Genomic DNA, 15279 nt, shown 5'->3' with positions numbered 1-15279 from the left:
AATACACTTACGAAAAAACTTAACATTTCCTTGTAATGATTGACGCATTGTACTATCTTTAAATTACAAACAGTCACGTGTCGATAACATCGGTCATTTTGAAAGTTTAAAAAGAGAACCGTATTTCTTTATATTTCATTTTCAAATTGTTGAGAAGTAACCACCATTTATAAATTAAAATTCATGTATTTATCTCTTTTTTTTAAATTGACATATATCAAAATCTGCAATACCCTTATTGATATTTCTTTTTCAAGGGTAAACACACACAAGCTACTTATCCAATTGACGCTTGTCATTTACATTTATTATCACCACCCGATATTTCATATAATATTAATATTAATAGCGACTTTAAAATTATGATTGTTTCTAAAATATTCTTTATGAAAGACATCAATGTATTGCTACAGATAAAGGCACAGTTCAAGCACAACAGTGAACAAGAAGGCCAGCCTGCATCAACTCAATTGTAAAAGTAAGACACTGATATCGTTCATGATAATGAACCGAGCATATGTGCTATACATATACTACACTCCATACATCGTGTTACATTCGTTGATTCAGCCGTTAATCATAAACATCACAGGCCGAAAGATATATATTATATGGATTAGGTCTAAGGTTCTTTACATTACAAATGGTGTTCAGTCGTTAATATTATAAATGTTTTAAGTTATTTCTTTTTATGTATCGTTTTATATGGACTTTAATTGGTAGCTTTAAATGCGTGTTTTGATAGTTGATTTCTCTAACTAGGATTTCTAGATTCAAACTTCTTAAATGAATAAAATCAGTTAAAATCAGTAAGAGGTTTGTATTATATATCTGATATTTAAATCTTCAAGAAAGCCTTTATAAGAAAAAAAGCATGAATGTTAATAAGGTTATGGCAATCCTACGGACAAAATGGTGATTATCAAATCAAAACGCGAAATGGAATCAGCATTTTAAATACTTTAATGTTTTAAGGTAAGAAATTCGAGGTGAATTTTAAAATTTCAGCTTAAATTTCGGATAAGATAGATGTTAATTATTTTTAATAAGATTTCAGTTAGTATGTTTAGGTAAACTGGCGAAAAAAGTTTTTTTTTTGTTTTAAATTGAATTCCAAAATATTATATAAAAACCTTGATAGCCAATCATCCCCTCATTAATAATAAGATTCTGCAGCCAACGTTGTGTTATTACCTCAATCACTATAAAATATAACAGATATATAAACAAACATTTACCATGACACAATAACACAATGATGGGATGAATAAGTACAGAGCCGCATCATATGCAAGAGTGGAACACACAAATGCACACAGACAAAACACTTTAGCAAAACCGAAAGACATGAATACAGAAATGTCATCTAAATAAAACGCAAACACTTGATTGTATCAGTCTTTGCTTCGAATACAGCGTCATATTCGTGAAGGACAACACTATTTCTAAAAAGTGATTTGAACAGCGTGACCCTGCTGAGAGTACTAATCTACAAAGTTTTCTTTCTATGGAAGTTAAAAAAAATGTCAAATAGTTCTATAATATAACAATAGTAATGATGATAATGAAAACTTTGTTGCTGTAGATCAAGAAGTCTTTAAGAAGAGATAATGACAAAGAAGAAATAAGAACAAAGTTGTTCAGACATTATGTTACGTTATATGTGATCAATTTATATGTATAATATGTATGCATTTATATATGTAATGGGTTTTCATTTTAAAACATGAGTCTTACATTTAATGATTCTTGTACAATAAACTGGTTTTTTTTTTTAAATTATCTTAGTTGCTTTATTGGAAAAGGTGGCGGGGGAGGAGGCGGCTATGTTTAGTTTAGTTTTGATTTGTTTTTGTTTGTTTTTGTGTGTTACTGTAGTGTAGAGGAATTGTGAATTCTCATCGATTTATAAAGTTTTGTTTAAAATAATTTGATCTCGATACATATTTCTTTAATGTATTTTTATCATAAGGATGTCATCGACTACTGGAGTATTTGAGTATCCATCCAGCTAGGAGTATTTTTTGTTCTTCATTTACTTGTTATATACATGTACACATTAGTTAACATAAATGTACAAACTGTATTTGTTCAAAGCTAAAAAATGTCAAATAAAAGAGGGGCGAAAGATACCAAAGGGACAGTCAAACTCATAGATCGAAAATAAAACACCATAGTCAAAAAAGAAAAAAAAACCAAACATTAGAATAATAGTACACAAGACACTACATAGAAAACTTAAGACTAAGCAACACGAACCCCAAGTTGATAAGGATGAAGCGAATAATATTTACAGAGATGTTGGTAAATGTTGGATTTGTTTGCCATTATCAACAGATGTACTTTAAATATTGTGTATGTCTTGCTTAATAAACTGTTATTGCTATTAATATTGCAAGATTTTTTTTAAACATTCTATAATTATGTGCTGTTAAACGGTAATAAATTAACTCACATTTGAGCTAAAATTAAGCAACAGAAAAGTTAAACAGATTTTTTTAGCTGTTTATTGTTTCGTCACGTGCTGATGTTTTCTGATACTAGTTACGTAGCTGCTTGTACGGTTGCTTGATCGCACGTGGATATCTACAATTTTTCCCATCCATTGGCAAAATGTGGCTCAGCTGTTTTGATTAACTTCACAAAAAACTGTAATGTCATCAGTGAACGGAAGAGCTGTTTAAATCTCTTTTTTATGTGACATAACATGAACATTTTTCAACCTTATATAAGAAGTAACTTGTGGGACAGACGAGACGAGGTAATTACAGAAGAAATCAAGAACATCTTTACCGCTTTCTTGAACCTAAAAAAGATAAAGTTTGATTTACCAACATCTGGATTAGCATTATCACAATTTACAATTAATAAAATTGCAATCACTTGAAACCGTTCAGAAACAGCCAGGACAATCCCAGAAGCAATGTAAAACATCCCGTGAAGTTCGGCAATTATTTTGGATAGAAACACATCAAACCTTCTTCTCGGTCTTAATGACAAATATTAGAACAGGTGAACATAACTTAACTTTCTGTTGATGTCATTAATATTGTCGAAAAACGTCTTATAAATAAAAGGTCTCATGGTAAACGTAAACGTAAACCGTAGTCAATGTATTAAACATCGTATACATTATATCCTATCCTGATTTCTTTGATAGGGGATTGCTGCTCACAAGGAAGCTATTTAACCAAGAGTCCCAAATGGTGAAGTTATAGATTAAGTAATATTGTGTTTTATTTCATATCAGTTAAGAATAAGCTTCTCTTATTGGATAAAAAGGGACCACATTATTCTTCGGTAATAAATTCCATCGATCGTTAACAGAAAAAAACGGTCCAGAAAACTGGTCGTAAACGGATTTTTACATGATAATGACCGGTGGGCATAGTTTCCGTCTGTTAATGGCCGTTGGGGCGTGGTTTCTCTGTTTAGAGAGATGTCTCTTTAATAAAACATTTTCCTGTTTTCAAAATAATATTTAAGTTGTTGAATTGCTTACCATATGTTTTCGTACATTATAAAATTATAGAGACCTTGATTCAGTATTCATATACTGAAAAATTGCATTAAAATGAATGGCAGTATTACTACGACTACTCATCAGTTTTTGGCATAGAAATCGCACAGCTACTCAAGTTTGCTTTGGACATTTTGAATTTAATAGAATTTTTAAAAACATGGTTCCTGTGGGCAGTCCATATATCACGATAATGACAAGTTTTTCAAGAACTATTATGTAATTATCATATCATTCACCGAATAGATAAAACCAGAACAAAAAAGAAAACTAAAATATCTGTGCTTTAGGCAATTTTCATATTAGGAAATTCAAACATAAATGAATTATTTAATCAAAACTGAAATATTTACAGTACTTAGTGCATTCATGACATCTTTATATAAGAATATTTACAATGAACTCCTCCCCTAATTCCCATTCACAAAAATAACTTCAAAGCACATGAAACATATATTATGGTTAATTTCTGTAATTTTGTTATACAGATACTGAATCATTCTAAATAAAAAAAATATTATTTTAACCATGACTCCTAATAGCTAAAAAATGTAGATGTCTAACGTGAATTCTAAAATAGTATAAAGTTTAAAGATATTTAAATTGTTTGTCTTATGTTGCAAAACCTTGCAAACTTATACAGATTGTAAAGATTAAGTCATATTTGACACCGCAGTATTGTTAAAATAAAGTTATCACAAAAAGACCGCATGAGTCGATTAAATCTACAACTGTCGATCACATTCTTAAATATTTCCTAAATATAAAATGTGTAAGAGAATATATTTAGGTCATCTATTGAATATAATATAAAGCTACATGTAAATGTTAAGTGTTATGATAAAATTTAAATAGACAATAATATAAATAAGAATAATACTAGTAGACACAATGGTGCGATGTATTTGAGAAAGTTAATAAGAATAAGATATGTGACCTTAAACATCCAATACTTAAGCTTCATCGACCTTGAAAAATCACAAGACAAAAATTGAAGTCATGTTGTTCTTAGGTCAAATGATCGAAAGCCATTATAATGTCACGGGTTTGGGTAGCGTGTACGTGATACATTTAACTCTACTAATAAAAATGACGTTTTTGTTCATGGGATGGGGAAAATATGCATTAATCAAATCGAGGAATAATGTAATACATGTATACAATAAATGATTTATTGAACTTCTAATGCTATTTTTTATGACAGGATTTCCAAGAGTTACAATAAAGAATCACCTCAGTAAAGTAATTGTAAAGCTTAAATAAGCTATGAAATATACATGTATCTTGCTTTTATATTAAATAAAATAATTTTTTTTTGTACCTTTTCTTTTTGTGAATATCTGTATTTTTTTCCGTAAGTCCTTTCCTCTTTGACTGTCGAATCCCAGAACCCCCGAATAAGCCAAACGCTCTTGTTTTTATATGACGATGTTATTTAGCTATATCAATTGCTAAAATTAAGCTATCCCTATGGTGTCCCCATAGTTACAGCTAAGAGTGGCGCGAAATTCGCCATCTCTTAGGTAACGATAAGAATCTCGTATTTTCATCCCAACAACATGTTACTTCTTTGTACTATCAATATCATTCAGCTTCCGTTAAATAAACCTCAAATAAACTTTATTTCATTGAAAACTATTACCAAATATAGAATCAGGATAAATTTACCCATATCGAGCCTCTGAAAGTTTCCTTCTTTTTTCATCCAAGTACGCACATGCGCAAAGTCAACTTTCGAATACACATCCTCTATGGAACTTTGTACATCAGGAGTTTGTAAACATTGACCGATAAGACAACAATTTGAAACAAAAATGAAATGTTGACATGCTAAAAAAGTAAGACCAAAAGAAGTCCGACCGACGCATAACCTCCGGAACAGCTGCCATGGGCTTAAACGAAAGAAATCCTCTAAAACCAGATGTCCCACTTCGTACACAAAATGTATGTTGACTCCTCCACATGTGCTTACATTTACCAATCTCATATACCAAATATTTAAATGAACTATACCATTACCTATAAAAGAGGGACGAAAGATACCAAAGGGACAGTCAAACTAATAAATCCAAAACAAACTGACAACGTCATGGCTAAAAATGAAAAAGACAAACAGAAAAACAATAGTACACACGACACAACATAGAAAACTAAAGAATAAACAACACGAACCCCACCAAAAACTAGGGGTGATCTCAGGTGCTCCGGAAGGGTAAGCAGATCCTGCTCCACATGTGGCACCCGTCGTGTTGCTTATGTGATTTCAAATCCGGTAAATAGTCTAATTCGGTAGGTCATATTCATGAAAGGGAAGGGGATTGTAGTTACGACGTAAGGAACATATCCGATATCATTTGTGAAACGGTAATTCCATAACGGTCAACCAACTCGTGATGGCGTCCGTAAAATTTACGAAGGGATGATTTCAACTTCACCATTTGGAACTCTTGGTTTAATAGCTTCCTTGTGAGCAGCAAACCTCTATCAAGAAAATAATGATAGGAAATGCAAGCACGGGAATATCGTATCAATTGGGAGATATATACCCCGTATGCAGGTGCTGCTGGAATGTTGCTACTTAGAAATGGAAAGTTCACAATTGGAAAGCTGAAATCATCTCTTTTGTCGTAAAGTTTTGTTTTCAACCGACCCTCACTGTCAATTTCTAGATGTAAGTCAAGATATGAAGCCGACTTAACTGTATCTGTAGTATCCTTTATCTCTAGTTCAATTGGATAGATGCGTTCCACATAGTCACCAAATTTTGAATTGTTTAGTGAAAGAACATTATCTATATAGCGGAAAGTAGAGTTAAAGGATATCTTTCTTCCTAAGAAGTTCCTGCATGAAGTCAGCCTCATAATAATAAAGAAACAAGTCGGCGAGTAGAGGGGCACAGTTTGTTCCCATTGGAATGCCGACAGTCTGTTGAAAAACACGTCCTCCGAACGTAACAAATATGTTGTCAATCAAGAAATCAAGCATCTTGATAATATCAGTTTCAGAGAATTTTTTGTTTGAATCAGAGTGATTCTTTACAAAGTAGGATTTATCCCTCCCTAATACAAGATACTTGTATCTACGTTGGCCATTATGTTACTTTGGTATAGGTTATGTGCAAAGTTAATAACTTGCACAACCTCTTGTAATAAAAGGGGGGTCAGTTTTTAGATCATTACAATAATTAACGCTATAAACCCAATTGACAATTGACAATCGACATAATTTCTTTCTAAAACAGTTCATACAATTCATACAACCATTTTTCCTATTAATCTATTGCTAATTATAGAGAAATCCATCCATTATTGTTATTCATATGTAAAATTGAGAATGGAAATGGGGAATGTGTCAAAAAGACAACAACCCGACCAATTAAAAAACAACAGCAGAGGGTCACCAACAGGTCTTCAATGTAGCGAGAAATTCCCGCAACCGATGGCGTCCTTCAGCTAGACCCTAAATAAATAGATATTCTAGTTAAGTCATAATGGACGCCATACTTAACTCCAAATTGTACACACGAAACTTAAATTAAAAATAGTACAAGACTAACAAAGGCCAGAGGCTCCTGACTTGGGACAGGCGCAAAAATGCGGCGGGGTTTAACATGTTTATGAGATCTCAACCCTCTCCCTATATTACTAGCCAATGTAGAAAAGTAAACGCATAACAATACGCACATTAAAATTCAGTTCAAGAGAAGTCCGAGTCTGATGTCAGAAAATGTAACCAAAGAAAATAAACAAAATGACAATAATACATAAATAACAACAGACTACTAGCAGTTAACTGACATGCCAGTTCAAGACTCTCATTAAACTGAAAGATTATGTCTTCATCATATGAATATCAGGCAAATCCTTCCCGTTAGGGGTTTAGTATCATACCATCATAACATATATGAGAAGAACATAACCCCGCGTCATGCCAATAACTGTTTTTTTTTTTTAAATAAATGTGTTTAGTACCTTTGATAACTATTTACACCACTGGGTCGATGCCACTGCTGGTGGACGTTTCGTCCCCGAGGGTATCACCAGCCCAGTAGTCAGCACTTGGGTGTTGACATGAATATCAATTACTAGTATATGGTCATTTTTATAAATTTCCTGTGTACAAAACTGTGAATTTTTCGAAAAAACTAAGGATTTTCTTACCCCCAGGAGTAGATTACCTTAGCCGTATTTTGAATAACATTTTGGAATTTTTGGTCCTCAATGCTCTTTAACTTTGTATTTGTTTTGCGTTTTAACTGTTTTGATCTGAGCGTCACTGATGAGTCTTATGTAGACGAAACGCGCGTCTGGCGTATTAAATTATAATCCTGGTACCTTTGATAACTATTTAGTTCCGATGCAAAGACCCTTTAAGTGAATCAATATTAACGTCAAAATATACAATCTTTAATGACCTGATAACAGTATCTTAACTATATCTTTTCTTTAATAGTCTATTTAAAGGTTTTGTTAGCTTCTGAGGGGAATCATGACATTTTTGTTCTATATAAAGAATATTTCCATTAAAAAAAATGGATGTGAAATACCTGAACGTATAAAAAGTCTGCATGTTGAGCTATATTTACGAATGATGTCCTTATACTGATGATAACATTTAGTAAATGTTTTGACTAGTTTGTGATATCGAAAACCCTGGTATAATAATTTTTCAGTTATACATAAGTTTCTCTCGTTAAAATCTAAAACATTGTTACATACACGAGCGAATCGTACAAGTTGAGATATGTAAACACCGTAAGATGGTGACAACTTCTAAAAATGGATAATTAACGATAGGAAAATGAAAAATCATCTCTTTTATCATAAATTTTAGTGTTAAGCTTTCAGTTAATGATAAAGATATAATCAAGATCGAGGAAAGGGCAGTGGTCATTGTTAGTATTAGCTTTATTTAAAGTAAGTTCAACAGGATACATTTCTTTAGTATACATGCTGAAGTCGTCATTATTGATAGCCAAAACATCATCCAAATATCTAAAAGTATTATTTAATTTGTGTATCTGATGTTGTTTTGATAGGTCTTTGCTGATTCTTTTGTATAAATTGTAACTCATAGCAATACAAAAACAAGTCTGCAATAAGTGGTGCACAGTTAGTCCCCATTGGAATTCCGATAACCTGACGATATACGGAATCTCCTAAGCGGATAAAAATGTTATCTAGTAAAAATTCAAGGGCAAATATAGTATCAAAGCATTTCCAATTGACATAGTTTGTTTGTTAATTGCTACTAAACAATTGTGCATTTTTAAACATTTGATCGGTATACTGCAAAGTCTTAAATAACAATCTTTACAATTTTGCATAAATACAAAAAACTTTTTTATTTTTCTTCGCTTGAGAACGCTTCTTCTTTGCTTAATTAAAGATCAAATTCATCCTCTTCATGAACAGTACTTCTTCTTCGAGAATGGTAATAGTGAATACAAAATACTTGTTTAAGGTCATGAAAAGTCTTACGTTATAGATAACGCATATTTTAAGGTTTTTCTTGTCGAAGAACACACCGAGGGGTGTCAGGATTGATCAAATGAAAGACCGACCGGAGGGAGGTCATTCTGTGAACAATCCTGACACCCCGAGGTGTGTTCCAAGACAAGAAAAACCTTAAAATATGCATTATCTGACTTATATACCGTCAAAAAATATTAATTTTATAAAGTTTTGTAAAATTTAGTATCCTATTTTACCGACAACACTAAAGTGGGATATTCCTTTCTAATACGTTCAGGTTTTAAATAAGCCCTGCGGCTCATTTAGAATGTAAAATAAAACTCACTAAATAATTTAGATATAAACCTTTTAAAAATTATTATCCATACACAATAAAAATATTACTGTAACTACATGAAGTAAGACACAAATGTATTGTTACCATCCGATAACGGTGTATGACAAATACAAGACACATTGTAATTGTAAGTAATTTATTGTACCACATACAAATGTAGCTTATGGAAAAGGGGGAGGAGTATGGTTTTTTTTCTATTTGTTATGTTATTTCTATCGCGGAAAAGTGTTGTTTTTTTTTAACAATTTTATTTGAATCGAATGAGATTGTCTTTTGAATAGCAATACATTTTATTAAAAGATAATCTGGATATAATTCTATACCCTCCGCACCTGACCTTTTCGTGAGTTACGTTAATGTTATTCAATAGAATATAAGATTATCTTATTAGTTGATCATTTGATAGAGTAAAAGATATACGTAAATTTAAAAAAGTTAAGAACTGACACGAAGACGAATATAAATACATGTAGGTCACAGTATGATTTCCTATTCAGTGTGTATCGTTCTGAACATGCATGAACTATTTGCCACTGGACGTTAAGCAAGCAACCAAAAATCAGTCAACCTTTTCAGTTTGACTCAATAAGATTTTCAAAATCTTACACACGAATATGTTAAATCTGGATTTATTTTATGAAAGTCTACATTAAAATTCATCTGACATATATGATAATGTTTCTTTATTGTAGCGATAAATTAACAAAACTTCACGTTATTTGTTTCTAAAATTAAAATACGGGACTTCAATGACGGTTTCTTTTACACCTTTCATCGATTGAACTCTAAAAAATAAATTTCCAAATCGGCAACAAAAAACTATTAGACGAATAAAGTTTTGAAGTAAATCATAGATTGCATGTTTATCAAGGAAAATAATGACCTCACACAGGTCATTATTTTATGCCTTGGAGCATATATCATTGAAACATGGTATCGTCCGGGTTGATTCTGAAAAAGAATGACCTGTCGTTCTGAATGAAAATAACTCCATATAGGTATATAAGTTGTGATAAACCACTTTGATTCCGAAACTAATATATTGAAGATGATTTTATCTGAAGGCTTGATGTTTTGATCGACACCATATTACCTTAATTTAAAGAATTGATGATTCAATAGTAAACAGCTGGTATTGTAAAGGGTTCCAATTGTTCATTCCTACTGATCGACTTTTTCATATATTCACAATGAAACACAATTCCCTCAAGTCATTTTGAAATATAAAGTGAAAACTATCTTGAGAAGCTCTTTTATTTCAGTTTAAGTTGTGTTTCTAAACGCCCTCTTTGGTTTAAATAGATTGAACTTATGTTATGTGTTTTTGTTTTGTTAATAATATTTTTCGTAGCCCTTATAGTATTATCAATATTGTTAATAAGCAGTCAATGAAGATTCATTCAGTCTATTTTCAGACTGAAAAGTAGCCATTATGAACCTTTATTGAGCATAACAGTTTTTAATTTACATGAAAAGTTACCAAAAAGTTGTGTTTTTACAGCAAGAAAAGTTAATTCATCTCACTTAATTGACGCAACACATATTTGCTTAAAATTAATTAGAATGATCAATGCTGTAATACATTGGTATGTTAAGACTATATTAAAGATAGCTTTTAGCTCAAATTCACCGATTACTTATACAAACTTTTGACTGGATAACATGAGTATGTTTGGAAACACAAACTTCCATCAATATAGGTTTAGTAGCAAATATTTCAGTCAGATCAGACGGCCATGCATGATATACGGTTAAAACAAATAAGTAACGGGACGCACGCAAGTAATAAATGATAAACGCTGATTTAAGTAATAAAAGAAAAGTTGTATCCAGAAATTAAAAGAAAGTTCAGTACATAGATGGATGTGGAAACAAATTTAAATGTGTCATAAAATCATGTTCTACCTTATATTACTTAATCATACATTGATATATCTTTTAACCTGTCATAACATAATGAAAAGATAACTTGATACTATATTGGATTCACTAATTTAAAAATGATTCTACTGGTTTAACTCAATTTCACTGCTTTTATTTCTACTGGATTTACCTAACTTAAACAATTAGTCTTGTTCATAAAGTGATGATAAGACATTTTAACGTTTTTGAAAGACTTAAACATTTGTGTCAGATGTAAAGTAATTAGGCCAAATCAAAATCATCATTTCGTAGTGCTGTAAACGTTAAATTTAAGTTTCAGCAATGAATGAGGAAAATCGAAGACCTATGAGTTGGCGGTTTGGGGAGACAATAAACGGACATAGAAATGTCCCCTCTGTCACATACATACTTCAGTCCCTTTGTTAGGGGGTATATAATATTTCTTCTGGTAACAGTTGCATCTCCGCAGTACACGTAATTCAGGTCGTTTTTGTAGAGGGGTGTGTAAACTGAGAATATTGTGTACAATCATTATTGCACGTAGTTAAGATATTTTTTTACTCTGAGTTGCACATAGGGTCCTTATTATATTCTTTTTAATTCATTGGCTATAAGATTGTTTGTCTCCCTGGAACTGGCAAAACATTTTCATCTGTCATTTTAAAATATCAAATATTAAACATGATGTTGGTTATACACTTTTTGCATTTTTTGTAATATAAAGGCCTTGTCACTGAACTACTCCGTTACTTGAATGTTTAAATGGACAGTGATTCCTATTGATATCATATCTGATTTTATGTTTAACACACAACCAATTTTATAATGCAATAAGAAGTAGAAAGTGCATATTATGTTTTTACCCATACATTAAGGTTGAAAATGTCACATGGTTTGGAGAAAAAAATCTGTCAATTCAATATTTAAAAATGTTAAATTACGATTTTACCTAACATTTAAATTTTGAATTGAATAAAAGACAACATCAAAATTACCATTCGTCGGATTGGAATACTGATTTCTAAACAGTAAGTGTATTTCAAATATATTCATATTATATTTATGAACATCAATACAAACATAATATTTTAAGAAGTGAATGAGAAAATCAGATAAATACAGAAACATCAGCATGTTCAGTACGAATGATATCGCCCTGTTGATATGACACATGCACGAGTTAAAATTGGTCCATAACGAGGAAAAACTAATTTGTGCGTTTAAATTAAAAAATATCGGACACAGTTTTTAGTTACAAATGACACGAACTAAATCATAATGATCCGTTTTTGATTTGAAGGGAAAACATTCCACAACCTTCCTGATTAGAATTTTAAATTGATCAACATTGTTTCTTTTGCGTCATTTAAAAACACAAGAATGCATACGTTGCGAGGGTATTCTCATTATCCTTCTAAGGTAATAACTATTGGTGCTAGATAATATGAATTGCATAGGTATAATTGAAGTGCCTAGAATAGAAATAAAAAATAAATTATCAATATTGAAAAAACAATTCGCTGTGACTGGAAAAGGTGAAGTTCAAAGTAATTTCCTGTGCCAACAATGTATCTATCGATAAGATTACAAGTGAGTACGAGGGGTTAGACAAGCTGTTTCTTTATTGGCCCTTCTATAGTTATTTGTTCAGCTGTATTTGACGTCATCTCGTCGGTTCTTGGGGATATTATAGCTTCAATTGTATCTATATTAGAAACAATAATACAGAAACAGCCAGTAAATAACACTATTATATATCTAAGTTATAAACCAATTATATCGAAACCTAGATGACAGTCAACAACAAATTAATCAAGAAAAGACATTTAAACATAGCGAACAGAACAAACGCAAACGCACACAACGGGAGTTATATAAGTACATGTACAGTATGCTTGCTTATAAAATGTAAATACATCATGCTTGACATACAATATTCATGGCATTCCCTAGCAGGTAATATAGTGATATTAACATGCTGTTTCTGTAATTGGCCAGATATACATTCGAGGTTCGCAGGATTGGCACCGAGTTGTCGAATCGAGGGCCCAAAATGACCGAGAATTTAAAAGATAAAGAAAATGGAGTTTTAAACTTTTTGCAGTTACCTTGCACTATGAAATTTCCAATTTCTCCTCCAAGTACTTTATATGTGCTATTTCAATTCATTTTATCTAGAAAGTGTAAAGTAGGATTAATCAAATGAAATTCTCTTAAATCCGTTTCAAATCGTCGAATAATATTTTTCTTATTTTATTTAAAATCACAAAATATTGAAGAAATGTATGATATGACTATTGGTATACGTCCAGAGTAAAGTTAGGCATTCATAAGTTTAACCGGAAGTGAACGTCCCGAAATAGCAATCGGGTCAAAACGGTTTAACAATGAAACAGCAGTGAATTAGTTCATAATTTATTCTAAAAAGCCGTAATGGCCCTGTTCGGAAAGCAATATTAACTTAATATAATGATTTGGACATATCAGCTAAAAAAATCCAGATATCAATCAATTTTGTTGATCGTTAATGGTTCAGTATGCACAAATGATGCAGGCGTGCTCTGCATCAGGTAGAGAGGGCAGAGTAAATTGTGAACCTGGGTCTTATTCATAATTTGTAGTGATATACTTTCATTTTAACTGAATATTACCCGAACTCAAAGATCTGTGAAAATAATGAATTCTGCATCATCAAGGAAGTTACAGTTGTGGAAATATTCAAAGTATAAATCAACTCATATATGGTTTATAGATATGAGATATGAGTTGCGTCGGGTAGAAATCGACCTTATACAAATGAATAGTACAATGTAATACAGCTTTATGCAAAGTCTTTAACTGTTAGACAGTTTGATTGCTGTAAGAAGTCTAAAAGAAGATGCACTCATGCTTTTGTAACTAAAATAAGTGTTCTTCTCATATATGTTATGATGGTATGATACTAAACCCCTAACGGGAAGGATTGTGCCTGATGTTCATATGATGAAATCATAATCTTTCAGTCAGTTTAATGAAGTCTGGAGCTGGCATGTCAGTTAACTGCTAGTAGTCTGTTGTTATTTATGTATTATTGTCATTTTGTTTATTTTCTTTGGTTACATCTTCTGACATCAGACTCGGACTTCTCTTAAACTGAATTTTAATGTGCGTATTGTTATGCGTTTACTTTTCTACATTGGTTAGAGGTATAGGGGAAGGGTTGAGATCTCACAAACATGTTTAACCCCGCCACATTTTTGCGCCTGTCCCAAGTCAGGAGCCTCTGGCCTTTGTTAGTCTTGTATTATTTTAATTTTAGTTTCTTGTGTACAATTTGGAAATTAGTATGGCGTTCATTATCACTGGACTAGTATATATTTGTTTAGGGGCCAGCTGAAGGACGCCTCCGGTGCGGGAATTTCTCGCTACATTGAAGACCTGTTGGTGACCCTCTGCTGTTGTTTTTTAATTGGTCGGGTTGTTGTCTCTTAAACACATTCCCCATTTCCATTCTCAATTTTATTTGTTCTTAATTTTTACGTATCAACCTGTCTTAGAGTTATGCTTTTTTGAACATGTGAATTATTAAGGTCTTTCCTTTTTCAAAAGGGAAAGACCTTACTGTATTTCTTCTGTTTATTATTATTATTATTATTCCGCCAAACTTTGACGAAGTTAGCAGCCCTAACCGTAAGACGTGTCGCTTTCGTGTTCACACTTTGTATCGGTGTCATGAATACCTATGTGGAACTCACCCTGTGAGTCGAAATATTTTGTCGGTTCGGAGTAATGCCTCCGAAACCCAAAAACCTTGTAACCGTTCCAACACCGTAACCGTAATAGGTAGAAAAAAAACAAAGGGTGAAATTTGTTCAGGACCAAACCCCGGTTCTTCGTCACATTTGGATCGAAAGGATTCAACGACTCATTGGTAGGGTTATGCCCCCATTAAAATTAACCGGTGTCGGTTGGCCACCCAAACTCAGAAACCGTGAGTCGTAGACACCTAGGATCTTCACCATTCATCATTAATTCATGAGACTTTGAAAAATACCTCAAGGTCAAAAGTGTATGTTGACCTTGAC

The 15279-nt window shown here is 32.1% G+C and overlaps 2 protein-coding genes across 5 annotated transcripts in view; both read left to right on the top strand.

The window, feature by feature from the left end:
• The window catches only part of LOC139527997 (uncharacterized), a 51720-nt gene extending 49388 nt beyond the window's left edge, over positions 1–2332 (top strand). For 2 of the 3 annotated variants that reach the window (XM_071323761.1, XM_071323759.1), the window contains one exon: positions 414–1552. In XM_071323761.1, the coding sequence (XP_071179862.1) occupies positions 414–476 (63 nt within the window). In that variant the 3' untranslated portion in view covers positions 477–1552. Of the gene's footprint in view, positions 1–413; positions 1553–1585 lie in introns of those variants that run through there. The other variant, XM_071323760.1, reaches the window with a different exon arrangement.
• A 9670-nt stretch (positions 2333–12002) lies between these two features.
• Positions 12003–15279, top strand: part of LOC139527996 (uncharacterized) — a 289349-nt gene continuing 286072 nt past the window's right edge. Inside the window, exon 1 of one of the 2 annotated variants that reach the window (XM_071323756.1) lies at positions 12003–12243. The gene's annotated coding sequence lies outside the window, so the exon portion shown is untranslated. The remainder of the gene's footprint in view (positions 12244–15279) is intronic. The other variant, XM_071323757.1, reaches the window with a different exon arrangement.

This window comes from Mytilus edulis, chromosome 6 (genome assembly GCF_963676685.1).
Source record: "Mytilus edulis chromosome 6, xbMytEdul2.2, whole genome shotgun sequence".
Classification (NCBI taxonomy): Eukaryota; Metazoa; Mollusca; class Bivalvia; order Mytilida; family Mytilidae; genus Mytilus; species Mytilus edulis.
Note: the sequence above shows the minus strand (reverse complement) of the source record. Positions and strands in the feature narration are given on the sequence as shown.